The sequence below is a fragment of the Thamnophis elegans genome, chromosome 9 (assembly GCF_009769535.1).
Source record: "Thamnophis elegans isolate rThaEle1 chromosome 9, rThaEle1.pri, whole genome shotgun sequence".
Lineage (NCBI taxonomy): Eukaryota > Metazoa > Chordata > Lepidosauria > Squamata > Colubridae > Thamnophis > Thamnophis elegans.
Window position 1 is genome coordinate 23,136,710 of NC_045549.1, and position 17,633 is coordinate 23,154,342.

The 17,633-nt window shown below is 36.6% G+C and overlaps 1 protein-coding gene across 1 annotated transcript in view; it reads left to right on the forward strand.

Moving 5' to 3' along the window:
• The window catches only part of TET2 (tet methylcytosine dioxygenase 2), an 81,728-nt gene extending 67,768 nt beyond the window's left edge, over window positions 1–13,960 (forward strand). The window contains exons 9-10 of the mRNA XM_032224171.1: window positions 4,404–4,764; window positions 8,654–13,960. Of these exons, the coding sequence (XP_032080062.1) occupies window positions 4,404–4,764; window positions 8,654–10,020 (1,728 nt within the window). The 3' untranslated portion in view covers window positions 10,021–13,960. The remainder of the gene's footprint in view (window positions 1–4,403; window positions 4,765–8,653) is intronic.
• Window positions 13,961–17,633: the final 3,673 nt, after the last annotated feature.

Consider the following 17,633-nt stretch of genomic DNA (forward strand, 5'->3'; position numbering starts at 1 on the left):
TATTCAGGCAACCTCCAAGATACATGCTGGGAGTGAAGAAAATAATAATCTGTTTTATCTGTTGTCTTTCCTTCCCATTTCCCCCTCAACTTTGCCACACATAATCCTTTTTTGCTAATTCATCATCTCTTTACATCTCATGCCTAGCCTTTGTGACTTTCTGTTTGCTGATGATTGCCTCAAGGGAGCAATCAAGATACATTTTCTCAAGAGCTAATTTGTTCTTCTTACTGGCTATTGTATTCTTAGTAAGAGCTCCAACTCCATAATCCAAAGGATTTTTCTTGCTGTTTCTTGCTGTTCATCTTTCAGAGTCATACATTATATTAGACCATTCCTTTAGCTATTCTGATCTTTGTTCTCATACAAAGTCTTATCCTTCATAACCTTGTCTAAATTTGTAATTGCCTTCTTCCCTAGGATTAATATCCTCTTTACTTCTTCCCTGCACTGTACATCTTTATCTATTCTTGAATCCAAGAAAACAAAACTATCTACCATCTTCACTTCTTCACCATCAACTGTAAGTTCACTTAGCATTCTGGTTAACACTATTTTTGCTTTTCTAATATTTAACATTAACACAGATATTTCACTTTCTACATTTTCTTTCATAATGGACTCTTCTGCATCTTTCTCACTTGGGCTGATAAAGTGCTATCATCTGCATGTCTCAAGTAGTTCATTTTTTATCACAATTTTTTATTCCAGCAGACATATCTTGTCGTCTTTTTTCTATATTATTCAGTACCTTTCTTTTGTCCTAATTTTTCCAGCAATCATTCTTATATATACATATTTCCCTCTTCTACTCTACTCATCTTCTGATATATTAAGTATATATCATACTTTCTTTTCATAAATTCATTCTACGTTCACTTTAGTTTGATGTCATCTTTTTCTTCCATGCCTATTTGTCCCATGATCTGTTCTTAATATTGTCAACATATAATTCATCCCATATTTAGAAGCTTTTATCAGTCTTATATCCTTCTCTCACTCAATTTTTTATCATAAACAATCACCACAATGACCATTTTATATTTGCATTCATTTCTCTACAATGTCTTTAAAATACTCACCAAATAGACACTATTATTTATTTTTGAGTCCCTGAATCACCCATATTTTTCTATACTTTCTTATCTTATACTATCCATTAAATCCTCACCAATTTCTTCTGGATTCTATTTATCCAAAATGTTGCATTTTTCCCCCAAAACCCATATTTGATTCTTCCACTACTATCATTTATTGTCACCAATCTATAGATTCATATTTCCATATACACAACAATCTAGATGAATTACATTTTGATACAATATTTTGTTCTTTCATTCCTAGTTAAGCCTATGGCTTCCTTTGTCTGCATATATCAACTTTGATCAAACAAAATCAAACTTTCTTCTTTCAGATCAATTACATCCTCCCTCTTTTTCACAGTTTTATAGACACGCAATATAACTATGACATAGTTATTATTTATTGGGATAATAGATTCTCCACTTCCATTTGGTCCTTAATTAAAACATTCACATAACATTTTTAGTTAAACAAAGAATGTGTAGTCAAGGTTATTTTAGTCATATCTATTTCTTGTACAGCATTCTCCACTAATGGTAATGGAGAAAATTAACCAGTTTGGGCCAATATGCCATTAGTACAAACCCTTTTGTAGCCCAAGGTCGCTCATCCCATTACATGCAAACTACAGTCTCTAATGTAGGAACTGCTTTATAAGCCAGCATATTATCATAGGCGTTGTATCAGCATTTAACACATTTTGTATTTGACACAGACTTTTTTAATGCCTTCTGTCATTGTATTTGTAGTATACAAAAATTTAATTAAATATTCTGATCCACAAGTTTCACATTTCTAAAATATCCAATTAGATATGCTTAATTTCCACTCTGGCGATTCTGCAAGATTTCCTCCGTTTCTACTTCTTTTCTCATATGTTCCAGTTATATGTATCATTCTAAAAAAGAGGAACTCAATGTCAGCACTTGAGATAAACATACTTCCTTGGTATGTCCATGTTGTCATTTCTAAACCTACTTTTGAAACTTCATTCTTCCCATTAAGGTATTCTTCTGACATGACAATTTCATTATACAGTATCCAAATTTCTACATATACTTTTCTCGAACAGTATAGAGAAGTGCTTTGCCATTTTCTTCTTTCAGCTTTGTTTTAAGTTCCTTCTCTTAGGTGGGCTGGCTGAAGAGAGCTGAGAAATCCATTCATTTGCTAAAGTGAAATTAATCATTTGCCAAGGCAATGTAAAAGGAATACAATACTGATCTCTTTTAAACATGAGTGCCAATGAAGATTGGTTGCTAGATATATTCCCAAAGTGCTACTTCTAGATTGATCACCAAATTTGAAATCTTTCAATCAATCATTCCCTTATTGATTGACATATTGACATAGGATTAAACCAAAAAGACCATTCCCTATTCAGCAATGATTAGCAACCTGTATGCTGATGTGAATATGTATGTGAAGAAGTACACCTCATGTAAAAATTTTTTTTCAATTTTAACATATGTGGACCTATCAATATTTTATCCTCATTCAAGCGACATATAAAAGTAAAGGTGACACAACTGGACAAAAACATGAAAAATTGACTTTATTATTTATTAAATGTATTATTAGCAAATATTTATTCAACAAAAAAGATAATGCCATTTATTTCATTTTATTTCTGTAGAAATACTAAGTTGGCTCTAATTTCTGATATTTGGAAGAAACCAACCCAGGTTGCAGGGGTTTTTTTTATAAATGAAAAATAGGATAGGATAGGATTAGGATAGGATAGGATAGGATAGGATAGGATAAGATAGGATAGGATAGGATAGGATAGGATAGGATAGGATAGGATAGGATAGAATAGAATAGAATAATAAGAGTTGGAAGGGACCTTGGAGGTCTTCTAGTCCAACCCCCCCTCCCCAGGCAGGAAACTCTACACCACTTCAGACAAATGGTTATCCAATCACTTCTTTAAAACTTCCAGTGTTGGAGCATTCACAACTTCTGGAAGCAAGTTGTTCCACTGATTAATTGTTCTAACTGTCAGGAAATTTCTCCTTAGTTCTAAGTTGCTTCTCTCCTTGATTAGTTTCCACCCATTGCTTCTTGTCCTACCTTCAGATGCTTTGGAGAATAGCTTGACTTCCTCTTCTTTGTGGCAGACCAGAGATATTGGATATCATGTCTCCCCAGTCCTTCTTTTCATTAAACTAGACATTTCCAGTTCCTGCAACCATTCCTCATATGTTTTAGCCTTCAGTCCCCTAATCATCTTTGTTGCTCTTCTCTGCACTCTTTCCAGAGTCTCCACATCTTTTCTACATCACGGCGATCAAAACTGAATCTAGTATTCCAAATGTGGCGTTACTAAGGCTTTATAAAGTGGTATTAACCCTTCACGTGATCTTGATTCTATTCCTCTGTTTATGCAGCCTAGAACTGTGTTGGCTTTTTTGGCAGCTGCTGCACACTGCTGGCTAATATTTAAATGGTTGTCCACTCTCACAGTGGACAAGATCCCTCTCACAGGTATACCATTGAGGCGAGACCACATATACTGTACTTGTGCATTTAGTTTTTCTTGCTTAAATGTAGAACCTTACTTTTTTCACCATTGAATTTCACTTTGTTAGATAGCGCCCAATGTTCAAGTTTGTCAAGATCCTTGACATAGGGGCACATCCCATATCAAATCACCTCACAGCATATTAATGCGATCTAGATCTGGGATTTGCCTTGACCATATCAGCATCCTCCATTTCTCTTCTTTTCAGCCATTCCTTGTCGATTTACTCACCAATATTTTCCCAAATCTGTGTCATCAGTTCATGGATTTCATCACTGGAACATTTATTTCCCAGGAATATTAAGCGCTCCTAATATGAAAAAAGATGCCAAAGTCTTCATTTTATACAAACATACATAATGTACAAATAGTAGTGAATACAGGAATAAAGATGTTGACAAAATGGAGTCCAAAGTGCCCCTAGGTGGCGCTCGCTGACCTCTAAATGTTTTGGTTGTTTGTTTTTTTTTAAAGGAGAAAAGTAATTAAAAATGATGGAATCTTCTAGAGAACAAATCCCACAAAACATTCTTCCATGGTCTAGATTATTTTAGATTGTTATGTTTTTATTTGTTATTGTTGTTTTTAATGGGTTACTGACCCCTGGGGAAGCTATTGAAAAATAGAATATTTGTGGTTAAAAATAATCCATGTTTAATTTAGTTTTACAAGCTGCCTCTCAGGAAAAATTAGCCATGTGTGACTTTAAGGTTATGGTCATAATCGTTTGTAGGCCAAGTTTAACCTCGTGTCATTGGTTGGTCCAAATGTGTCTTCCATCATATTATTTTAACAGGTCTGCACACTTACCAGAGAAGACAATCGTGAAATTGGCCAAACACCAGAAGATGAGCAATTGCATGTGCTACCCTTGTATAAAATATCCAATGTAGATGAGTTTGGAAGCACAGAAGGTCAGGAAGAAAAAAAGCGAAATGGTAGCATCCAGGTTCTTAGTTCTTTCCGACGAAAAGTAAGGATGCTGGCAGAACCTGTGAAAACCTGTCGGCAAAAAAAATTGGAAGCCAAGAAAGCAGCAACAGAAAAGCTGGCCTCCATGGAGAATGGGCCTAACAAACACGAGAGAGAGAAACCAGCCACAGCACGTCAAAAGCAGGTCAATGCAGAAGCATCAGCTCATAGCAAGCAATTAGCAGGTATGTTTTTACTGACATTAGCTATGATGTCAGCTCTGTCACATGTACCATATGGGCTATTTGTACTTTGAACATGAGAAATATGAGACAGGATCACATGGAAATAAAATTGTATGACAATGGCATATGTCTTAGCATGTCACTTATTCCCCAATATGTGATTAAGCAGATTCATTGTGGGACGCGGTGGCTCAGTGGCTAAGACGCTGAGCTTGTCGATCAGAAAGGTCAGCGGTTCGAATCCCTAGCATTGCATAACGGAGTGAGCTCCTGTTACTTGTCCCAGCTTCTGCCAACCTAGCAATTTGAAAGCATGTAAAAATGCAAGTAGAAAAAATAGTCATGCCAGCTATATGACCACAGAGATGTCTTCGGACAGCTGTGGCTCTTCAGCTTTGAAACGGAGATGAGCACCACCCCCTAGAGTCGGGAACGACTAGCACGTATGTGCGAGGGGGACCTTTACCTTTACAGAATCATTGACTTGAGTTGAGTCACAATGCTTTCACTTTGTGGTTGGATGTGAAAATTTCAGAATCTATTGCAAAATGAGAGGCTTATTTAGGACAAATCATTTTAGATATAAAGTCATTTGGATTAAAATCAGTGGGACTTTCTTTTAGAGAAAGTAACAGTACATTTACACTGGAGAAGGAGGAATGTTTATTTTAGTCCAAGATCATTATATGAGAAGAAGGTTAAATAATTGCTGTTCTGATCAAATTGAACTATGGGGTGGTTGCTATTTCAATTTTAAAATATGCACATGAAAGCATTGGTGGCATTTTTGCACTCATCTAGTTGAGTCCATGGAGTCAGTTCTTCTCTTAATGAACCAGCATGTTTCCTTATTTTTCTCAATTGTGTTTAACAATGTTCTATGTTTAATAATGTTGGTAAATTTCTATGCAAGTAGAAATACCAGTTAGAATTGGTACTTTTTAATTTTTCAATGATTCTTTTAAATAAGCAGTGAGGTGGCCAAGTTTGCTTAAGATACAGAAGGATCTTGACAAACTTGAACATTGGGTGCTATCTAACAAAATGAAATTCAATGGTAAAAAAAGTAATCTACATTTATACAACAAAAACAAAATGTACAGGTACAGTATATGTGGTATCTCGCTCAATAGTAGTAACTGTGAGAGGGAACTTGGAATCCTAGTGGACAACCATTTAAATATGAGCCAGCAGTGTGCAGCAGCTGCCAAAAAAGCCAACACAGTTCTAGGTTGCATAAACAGAGGGATAGAATCAAGATCACATGAAGTGTTAATGCCACTTTATAATGCCTTGGTAAGGCCGCACTTGTAATTCTGCATTCAGTTTTGGTCGGCACGATGTAAAAAAGATGTGGTGACTCTAGAAAGAGTGCAGAGAAGAGCAACAAAGATGATTAGGGGACTGGAGACTAAAACATATGAAGAACAGTTACAGGAACTGGGTATGTCTGGTTTAATGAAAAGAAGGACTAGAGGAGACATGATAGCAGTGTTCCAATGTCTCAGGGGTTGCCACAAAGAAGAGGAGTCAAACTATTCTCCAAGGCACCCGAGGGTAGAACAAGAAGCAATGGGTGGAAATTAATCAAGGAGAGAAACAACTTAGAACTGAGGCGAAATTTCCTGATAGTTAAAACAATTAATCAGTGGAATAGCTTGCTTCCAGAAGTTGTGAATGCCCAACACTGGAAGTCTTTAAGATGTTGGATAGCCATTTGTCTGAAGTGCTATAGGATTTCCTGCCTAGGCAGGGGGTTGGACTAGAAGACCTCCAAGATCCCTTCCAACTCTGTTATTCTGTTCTGATCTGTTCTGTTCTAATTAAACTACTCAAGGTTTTAAAAAAACCCAAAAAGTGAGTTGGATGTGTCTTCCTTACAGTAGGAATTTGATCTCAACAATAATTACCAAAAGAGGATTTATTTCTAAAACAGAAAGGAGATCTATTTACAGGACAGGTCTATCACCTAGCTAGCTACATCCTACCAAAAGGAGAATCCATATTTCCTCCATTGTTGGAGGAAATCAGCAATCATTTTAAGTATAGGAGATCAGCAATCATTTTAAGTATAGGATACGTAAAAGACAAAGAAAAGGGACAGAAAGCAAATTCTTAACTTTCTTACTGCATCCTATCCCTTCTATATTCAATAGATTATGAGATGCTGAGGAATTAGGGCTTCCAACAAAGTGTCTATAAAGAGCTTAAGAAGGACATCTTTTGAGTGGACAAACACATGACAAATGCAATTTAAAGAGGTGCCAAATGATAAATATTTTGACAAAAACCTTACTTAACATATATACTGATGGGGTCCCAACTAACCAAGAAAAAACATTTTGATATCACTGATATCAATAGCTGAATGAAGATGTTGACACAATATGTAGCCGTTTGGGGCGGGGAAAATATATGCTGGGAATTAAGATAAAACTGACAACCAGGATCATAGTACCCTTATAAATTCTCACTCATAACTGGAAAAAAATATAATGTTTTTGGGGGGGGGGAATGCAGAAGGGAGCAATCAAAACCATCAAGAGACTCAAAGAATCTTTTATGAGAAAAGACTAGAATATTTGAAACACTTTTATTGGGAGAATAGGTTATTTAAAGGGGACATGTCAATGTGTGTAAATTATATATGACACCAAGAAAGTAGAAAAGGAGGTGTTATTTATTTTGTTTTGTTAACTTTCACAAAGCTCCTGGGGCAGAGCTCATCTAATATAGCTGATTGGCATGGGGTTTACAATAAACAAAAGAAATGCTTTTTAGTACAGTTAACCATTCAGAATTCATTAGGCATAGTGATGACTGATCGTTGGATGCCTTTTAAAGATAAAAATAGAAATGTTCACTACTTAGAACAAAATGTACAAAGGTGCTTCAGATCTGGTCTTTGGTACCTTCAGAAGCTTAAAGGAGTCATTTTTTTACCTGGGCTCTTAGAGCATCAAGTAGTTGTGCAGGCTTCTGGTTGAGTTGAGGTAACAAGTGTAAAAGTTTGATTGCATCCTATTACTGCTTCATTATACTTCCTTCGATCCTTTCTCTGAACCTGTTTGACTATAAATCCAAGGAAAGAGAGGACTTTTTAAAGAAATTACCAACAGGTAAAGGTAAAGGTTCCCCTCGCATGTATGTGTTAGTCATTCCAGATTCTAGGGGGCGGTGCTCATCTCTGTTTCAAAGCTGAAGAGCCAGCGCTGTCCAAAGATGTCTTCGTGGTCATGTGGTGGCCATGACTAAAGGCTCACGGAATGCTGTTACCTTCCCACCAAAGGTGGTTCCTATATTTTTACTTGCATTTTTACATGCTTTTGAACTACTAGGTTGGCGGAAGCTGGGACAAGTAACGGGAGCTCACTCCGTTATGCGGCGCTAGGGATTCAAACTGCTGACCTTTCTGATCGACAAGCTCAGCGTCTTAGCCACTGAGCCACTGCGTCCCTTGTTCCAACTGGTACAAAGAGGATATAAATGCCAGATTTGAAGCCCGTTTGCTTACATCAGAATTCAAATATTGCACAACTCTAGAAGGGCTTTGAATACATGTTTCAGACGAGTACCTGTGTTATTTTTCACACCTGCTTCCAAGCCCTCCTAAGATATCTGGGAAACAAAACAGTGCCAACATTTGAGCCTTGGCCTGATTCATCAAGAAGGCTATTTTTATTTTCAGAGGGGAAAGATGCGGGTAACATTCATGTTTGATCTGCAGTAATTTCCCATATCTCTTTATTTGTGGCATAATTCAATTGTACAAACCTCTTCCATGAAAACTAGATTGGGCAACATCTTTCCATCATTGAATTAATTCTATACAAATGATAAATATTTTCTTTCCACCTTAAAGCTCTTCCCTTCTCTTTCTTGTGCACAGATCTTTTGCATCTTTCAGGAGCAGCTGTGCCACAACAGCAACTTTATCAACATCCATGCCAGGCTCTTCCTTCTAAACCTCAGTCAAATCATGGCAATTTATACTCTGCTTCTGACCCTACCAATCTCTATATGAGTCTTGCTAATCCAGCTAATCCATATTCTAACTCTACGCATCCTTCCAATCCTTATGGAGGATCCAATCCAATGAATATCTACCAAACTTCATCACAACCTACAGGACCTTATTTGAATTCTTCCAGCCTCATCAATCCCTATTCTATTCATTTAGGTCAAAATAACCAGTATCCTCATTACCCATGCAATGGAAGCTTATCAATAGACAATTGTTCTTATTACAATTCCTATTCTGCTCAGACTCAGCATATGGACTTGTTTAGCTATCAGAACCAAGATTCTCTGTCTAAACTAAGTCTACCTCCAATACATACATTGTATCAGCATAGGATTGCAAATAATCAGAACTTTGGGCACAGGTACTTGAATTATGGAAACCAAAATGTGCCAGTAGATGCTTTCAACAAATGCACCTTTAGACCAAATGTTCACCATGCAGGTTCTTTCCCATCTTACGCCCAGCATGAGACTGATAACCCTTTTATGGACATCACCTCCAGGCTGAAATCTAATCTGAATAATCCAGGTGTGGACTTCATGAATAAAAATGGTGACCATCTGTATCCCCCAGCACACCTTGCCCATGACTATCACAGCCTGTTCAATGGCTCTTCTCATTCACTCCATCTCCAGAACAAAAATAGTCAGGCAGCCAATGGGCTGTCAAACCTCTTTCCAGATTTCAACGCTAATAGAACTACTTCCGAAGTAGGTGCAAATAAAACAGAGGCACTCAATGCAGAGGACCCTGATGATGTCTGGTCAGACAATGAGCAGAGTTTTCTGGATCCAGAAATAGGTGGCGTTGCAGTGGCCCCATCCCATGGATCAATCCTTATAGAGTGTGCTAAGCGTGAACTCCATGCTACAACTCCCGTGAAAAACCCCAACAGGAATCACCCTACAAGGATATCACTTGTCTTCTACCAACACAAAAGTATGAATGAGCCAAAGCATGGGCTGGCTTTGTGGGAGGCAAAAATGGCTGAGAAGGCAAGAGAAAAAGAAGAGGACTGTGAGAAGTATGGTCCAGATTATGTGCCTCAGAAAGTACATGGCAAAAAAGTAAAACGGGAGCCTGCTGAATTAAACGAGAACCTGGAACCAACCTATTTTAGATTTATCAGGTCCCTTGCACAAAGGACGATGTCTCTTACCACAAATTCCACAGTAACCACATCTCCATATGCCTTTACACGGGTTACAGGGCCTTATAACAGATATATATAAAAGTCACCTTTGTTTATTACCTCATCCTTTTAAAAAAAAGTTAGTAATTATTCCCTTTAGATTAGATAGAGTCTGAGCAAGACACAGTATTTTTCTTTTTCACTTGTCATTGAGGGGATCTCCTCCATCCCAGCAAAATAAGTAATTTTACCACTGCATCTATTTGGAGAGCTGTCACAAGTCACAATTCGAAACTGAAACCAAAGTATCCTATGCAAAATGAAGACGACATAACAACCAACTGGGACTGAAATACTGCTATGACTACTGGTAAAAAAAAGAATGACCATAATTTTTTTTTAATGTACATCTATAACCATTTTGCTCAGGAGCAGATAAAGCAAGAGAGTGTGTTTTTGTTTTTAATGGTGAAAACTCTGTAGTGTCTCTTCTGCAGAAAATTGAAGATTCTGCTAGGTGCTAAACTGATGGTATACTGAAATGCTTACTGGAAATGTAGTTTTTAGCATGGAACATTTTGTTTGTTTGTTTTTTGTTTCGCTTTGTTTTGTTTTGGCTATGATTTTAACATAAATTAATGTTAATCAGGATAGCTACCCTTACAACAAAAGCACTGAATTTGTTTCGGCTATTCTAAAACGTGGTGCTAGATATAAAAATGGTGTCTACTGCAGCATTTAGACAAGTTTTAATGTCTTTTATTAGCACTAGATAGGATTTTTAAAAAATCCTGCTCTCCTTAATCCATAAACAAAACGTTTACATTTGTGATGACATCCACTTAATCTGATTTTTTTTAAAAAAAAAATCAGCTACAACTCATTGTTTAAAGCATGGGTGTCCAACCAATAGCTGTGGGTTGGACGCACTTGTTTTAAAGCATGGAAACCTGGATGAAACAAGGGCAAGATCCAACAAAGCTATTGTATGAGCACTGCAGGCAGAATGTGCCAGTAGCAGCTAGAATAATGAAAGGAAAAAGGCACCTTTTTAAACTAAGAAGACCTCTCCCTATTCAGCCCTAGAAGAATTAATCCTCACACTTCAATGGCTGAACCGTGGAATTGATGGCATCTCTCAAACAAACAAAGCTTAACCATTGGTTAGTACTGGGGTATGCATCCATTCTGGTTTATCTACAGGAACAGTTGAAATATTAAGGTCCTGTGTTCAGCATCCCCATGTTCTGTAGGTGCTATAGCAGTGATGGCAAACCTTTTTGGCACTCAGTGCATGCAAAATGCAATATAAACTTCCTAATTAACTTTAACAAAAAAGGATTTAGATGACACAGTATGGGTATGATCAGGCTTTATTTTGCCTGTTTCTGATTTCTCACAGTTTCGGTGCTGGGCAAACCAGTTGCTCTATTATGTGATGCCCATCTCTGATCCTTTCTCAATCTATGCTAACATTTTGAGGAATATTTTCCCGGTGGCTTAATGCCCCACAGAATTGCAAATAAGAAAAGAAACTGGTCTTCTTTTATTTGAATAAAGCGATTGAAGATAACAGTTTTATTTTGATTATCAAATCAAGATAAAACTGCAAAATATGCAAATAAGGCTTACATGGTACAGCCCTGAATTCTCATTCTGCTACTTCTCCGTGCTAAATAAGCTTTGTTGGATCTCACCAGAATTCATTTCATTTGGCAAAGATCTGATTAAGAGCAGCCAACAATAGAAAAATGTTTTGTGAATGGTGCTTGAAAAACTCTTTAGATGTTGTTGCAGTGTTGCCACTGAATAATATTATCTGGGTGCTAAAACTTTCCAGACATTTACTGTAACATTAAAAGAAACTTATTTGAATAAATGTATGCAGTATATGCATATTAAATTCAATATTACCTGGAATCACTGGGAGTCGGGTAGCATGTACTTTTAATAACTTATTGTTAGATTGTAGAGAGTAATCTGCAGTTAGAATCATAGTCCAAGATTGGTGAAAACTTATTAATTCAAGACTTAATGAAGAACTTAAGAATTATTAAGATAGTACCTTAAAGATGGAGCCCGTTTCCAGCAAAGTGGCTTTCTGTAAAATTAAGATATTCAGGTTCAATAAATTCAAGGTTTCCAAATGTTCAGTAAATCCTTTAGGTTAGGCTCCAAGGGCTGCAAACAAGATTGTTATAACAGCAGATTTCTTTTCCCATAAATGTTCAACTTCTACAAGCGTTCAACAAATTACAATTATTGTTATTACAATCTTTTGATTAAAATAACAATATTGGGGCAAATTTGATTGGGGCAAATTTATATAAGATGGAATGGGGAGAAGGTATTTGTAATTGCAAACAGCAGGACAAGGTTTTTAAGCCAATTATAGACACAAACTGAAAACCATTTCTCAAACACTCGCTAAATAAAGAATAGAGAAAAAATAAATCCTTTATTTACTCTATTCAACCAGAGGTAACGGGATTAAAAAAAAATACAAGCTTTGTGTTTTGGTGCTCGTCTTACACAGGTATATTGTAAATATTAATTTTAACTATTTTAATGAAAAACTCCTTTCTGAAATAGTACACATTTTAAGTTTTTAATATATATATATATATATGTCACAGATACAAAAACGTGTTAAACTTGACCATTTTGCCATGATTTTGAGCTACTTTTTAAAGATCCATAGCATTCTACAGATGATGGTTACTGCTTTATTTAATCATGGATTATTTATGTTATGGTATATGGCACTGCTCAGTGTAATGTGGCCATATTTTCTAGGAAATGTTGAGAAGGGTCAACACAAAGAAATACAGGGTTGTACTGTAGGAAGTTAGGGGCTTGGGGAGAATACAGTAGAGGCAGCTGGCTTGCTGTGATGGTTTTTAATTTGGTAGTTTGTATAAAAGTGTAAGCAAAACAGATGTATAGTAACTTGTAAACAATTTTAAAGCAATGTTTTAGTATTTTAATAATGTACAAATATATAAATATATATTATATATCAATATATATATATCTATATCTATATATGGATTTGGAACTCAACTCACATCATGGTGCTACTTGGCCTGTTCTCTAAAAAAAGTGTGCTAAAACCATGTTCAAATTATGTTTGAATGATGCTCCTATTTGTCATATACCTCAATTTTACTTGGCAGTAGGATTTTAAATGGTGATATATAAGATATCATGTTCCCCTGATTTTCTGCTTCGCTAATATTTGGGAAAAAGAAATTCTCACTACTTGATAGCAAGTGTAACTTGAATTTTAACACATAGTTTTGTTCTAAAAATTCAGGGATATATCCTCTCACAATTTCCTTAGTAAGCCAATGTATCATCTGTGAATGTGTATGTAAAATTTTATTGTACAGATTGATAAATATTGTTGAACCCTTTTTTAAAATTCTACTTTATTTTTGAGAATCTCAACTGTTTTTTAATTCTGCTTCTAACTTTTACTTGTAAATGTATTAATGGCAAATTTTGCGGAGTAAATCCATTTCTTCTTTTTTATAACAATGGAAGTGCATTTTTAATATTGTAAACTCTGTTTTGAGGTTTCTTATTTTACATCCTCCCCCTTTGCATGTCACATATAAAATAAATCATAGGTTGCACTGAACTGACAAGAGGACAAAGTAGGTATTTGGCTGCTAACCATTTGCAAGAAGGTTGTGCCTTTTCCAAATTCTATAAATAGGTTTTCAATGGTGATTGCAGTTTTATTTCATGGGCTTTGAAGACAGAGCTTAAAGAACAGAGAAATTCATGGAGAAAAGACTACAAGAAAGACTACCAGCCATGACAACTGTAGACTACCTTTAAGGTTGGGGGTAGCATATATCTGAATGTTAGTTCCTGAGATACAACATTTGGGAAAGAAGTATAGTATTTGTATTCTGTATGCAATTCTTTGCATCCGGTTGGCTATTGTGAGAAAAGCATACAGGACTTGTTAACTTTTCGTCTAGCCCAGTTGATCTTACATTAGGCATAGGCATTTCTAAAATATGGCAGTACAATACACACACACACACACACACACACACACACACACACACATGAATGTGTGTAAAACTTGATTCTGAAACAAGTTACTTGTATTTTTTTCACTCACTATCAAGGGTACATGGACATACCATATCTGGGCTGCAGAAATCAGAATAATCACTACATGGCAGCAAGAGGTTTTCTGCCTGTCCTTGTTTCCATCCAGTAAATTATCTTGTCATCCAGACTTATTTGCAGCCCAAGGGAACCCTTTGGATATTGCTGAGCTTCCACCTAAAACAGTTGTAGTTCAGCACAATCTGGAGACGTTCCTCACCCTTGTTTCACACAATCAACTTCCCTATGAAATCAATAGAATTATCAAGTTGCCTCAAGAGTAACCTTTGCAAGACCAATGCCTTCCCTTTGTTTTTTCTTTAATTGAGTTTTATTATCTGATTATAATTCTTCGTTGAGTATGTCATGATCAAGCATATGCAATGCTACAACTACAAAGGTCCTCTGCTCTCACTTTAAACATATGAGCTTAGTTATCTCTTACATAGTCACCCCAAACTGAAGCTCTGAGGTACATGTAGATGCCTTGGTATGGGCAAGGGCTATTACATTTTGATACAATGTCCACGAGGAAACCTCCTTCCTTTGAATAAATCAGAATTCTCTCTTCACTGTTGTATAAATGTATAAGCATTGTTGGATTGGAAGACTTGTCTAGCAAGTTAATTGAACTTTAGTTATTCTTTACATGAGTCTACCTGATGTAAAGCAATGTTGATTAAAATAAAAAGCCAAACAATGCAGGTAGTGCTTACTTACCAACTGTTTTGTTTAGCAATCATTCAAAACTTCAATGGTTGGAAAACATCCTCCCATTTACAGCCATTGAAGCATCTGTGCAATCGCTGTTCTCATACATCAAAACCAGCATGCATTTATGACTGTTGTAGCATCCCACAGTCTCATGATTGTCATTTGCAAGCTTCACAACTGACTTCCACCATTGCATTTGCAGAGAATGTGGAAGTAAAGTTGCCAAGTCACAATCACAAGATATGTCTCTTAATAGCAATAGCAGTTAGACTTATATACCGCTTCATAGGGCTTTCAGCCCTCTCTAAGTGGTTTACAGAGTCAGCATATCGCCCCCACAGTCTGGGTCCTCATTTCACCCACCTCGGAAGGATGGAAGGCTGAGTCAACCTTGAGCCAGTGAGATTAGAACCGCTGAACTGCAGATAACAGTCAGCTGAAGTGGCCTGCAGTACTGCACCCTACTCACTGCGCCACCTCAGCTCGATTCCCTTGGTTCTAACTTGGCATGGCAACATGGATCTCAGTGACTGCAACACTTAGAGACAGTTGCCAGTCCCAGTTAGCAAGTAAGCAAGGACACACCTCTTTATGATAGGCAGCTTTGCAATTTTTCCTACCTTGTGCAAAACTATTTACATACTATTGTCACTGCTGGATTCCACATAATTTTACATTCATCATCAGTGGAAGGACATTGTTTATTTAGTATCATTTTTGGATGCAGTGGTCAGTTCCAAGTATAGTGCAACCTTTGAATGCCCTTTCCATATTTACAAGGGCACCTTTCTGTCTTCCCTTGCCAAATTGCTTACAAACAGAAGACAACGTCATTGAGGAGGAGATGTCAGGGTGAGGAGGAGAAATGTATCCTGTGAATGAAAATTGTGATACTAATGAAAACTTCCACAAGAGTGAGACAGAAAGACAACGTAGCTTGTATAGGATTGATTATATCAGGTTGATTATAGCCATACTTGAAATGTTTCTGAGTGGTGTCAACTCTACTTGAATGATTGTTTTCTTCAACTTGATTAATGTGCAGCAGCATTAAAGTTCACTATTAAACATAGTGGCTATCTTTTATAGAGAAATTCCCAACAGTTTGACACTAAGATTATTGACTTTTTTATGTGTGCATTTCTAAGTTTATGTTCTGCTGTTTGGGTATTTGTTTGTTTACTCTCACTTAAATTTTATTTTGTCCATTAAAAATCTGAGAATGGTTATAAATATTGTAAGTATTGTAATGAATGCAGGTTATTTGAAAAGCTGTTTTATTATATCATTCCTGATAATGCTGAAATGTGGGTGTTTTTAATAAAATTTATATTTATTTAATGCACTCTGTCTTGTGAGAACATGCTTGCCAGATTCAATCCTCCTCTACTTTCATTTATTCAGTAATTAGTAATTTTAAAAAGTGATTGAGCCTTCCAAGAATCCAATGGCTGAATGAGAATGGTAACTGTTTAATGACATCTGCCAGTAGCACTGCTTCAAATATGTGGCTACATGTAAATCTATTCACAAAACTGCAATGAATGTACATTTAAAATTATTATTTTTTCTGATGGAAACTTCAGAGAATTAGTGAAGAGTACCTACATGACTGGTGAGAATTTAGAAGATGGGACAGACCACTTTTTAATAGTCACCAAGGTGAACCTTAAGAAAAAAAATGAGCATGGAAATGAAGTGTGAAAGATGCAACATGAATGACTTCAGTAATAACAGGCGCAGGTCCTGTATGAAAAGTGTCAGTAGGTAGATAGACAGGAGAAATAGAAAACAGACATAAAAAGAGGTTGTGGAAGTTTCTTCGAACAGCAGGAAAATAATTACAGAGTGCAAAAAAGGTTTGTGGAGTTACACTAGTGCAAAGAATGAAAAATCAAGCTTAGTTGAGGGTGTGAATCCGTAAATTGCATATACAACATTGCTACAAAAAATGTGAATGAGATAAAAGATTTTGTAAAATCAATAAAGGCAATGTAATGTGGAAAGAAAATAGTCAAAGAACAAGGAACTGTTTAGGTTAAAAGAGACAGGAAAATTCAGACCAATTTTGATAGAAATAAAATATTGTTTTTGAAGTTGAAGGGGGAGGGGGTCGATCAAATAGGAAGCATCCAGCAAAGTAAATGAGGTTAAAAATGAAGTAATTTGAGGTGAAATTGAAATAGCAACAGCACTTAGACTTATATACCACTCCATGGTGCTTTCCAGCCCTCTCTAAGTGGCTTACAGGGTCAGCAAATTGCCCCCAACAATTTGGGTCCTCATTTTACCGACCTTGGAAGGATGGAAGGCTGAGTCCACCTTGAGCCTGGTGAGATTTTGGTGCCAAACTGCAGGCAAGCAGAAGAAGGCACTACGGCTCTGAAGGAACACTGGAAATACATTATAGATTTTTATGGGGAAGAAAGTGTTATGCCATCTTAGTCTGATTTATGGAAATGATAATGATATTTCAAACAGTAGAGTCAAAATAAATGCTACCCAAGATACTAAATTTAGATTAAAGTTTTTATGTTATAAATAGTAGGACAAGGTTAAACATGGCAGTGCTCGTGACCCGACAAAGGCGCGCACGACAAAAGTGCACTGACAAAACTGCGGCACTAAAACTACGATGTCATCAAAGCGGCGACAACAGCGCGCCGACAGAAACACGATTTAAGTTAAGGTAAGGGTTAGGGTTAGGGTTAGGGTTAGGGTTAGGGTTAGGGTTAGGGTTAGGGTTAGGGTTAGGTTTACAGCGCGCTTGTGTCACTGTGCTGTTGTCGCCGTGCTTCAGCGCTCATTTGTCAGTGCTCTTTAGAACTTGCGGTTTTGTCACCATGGTTTAGTCGGGCGTGCTTTTGTCGT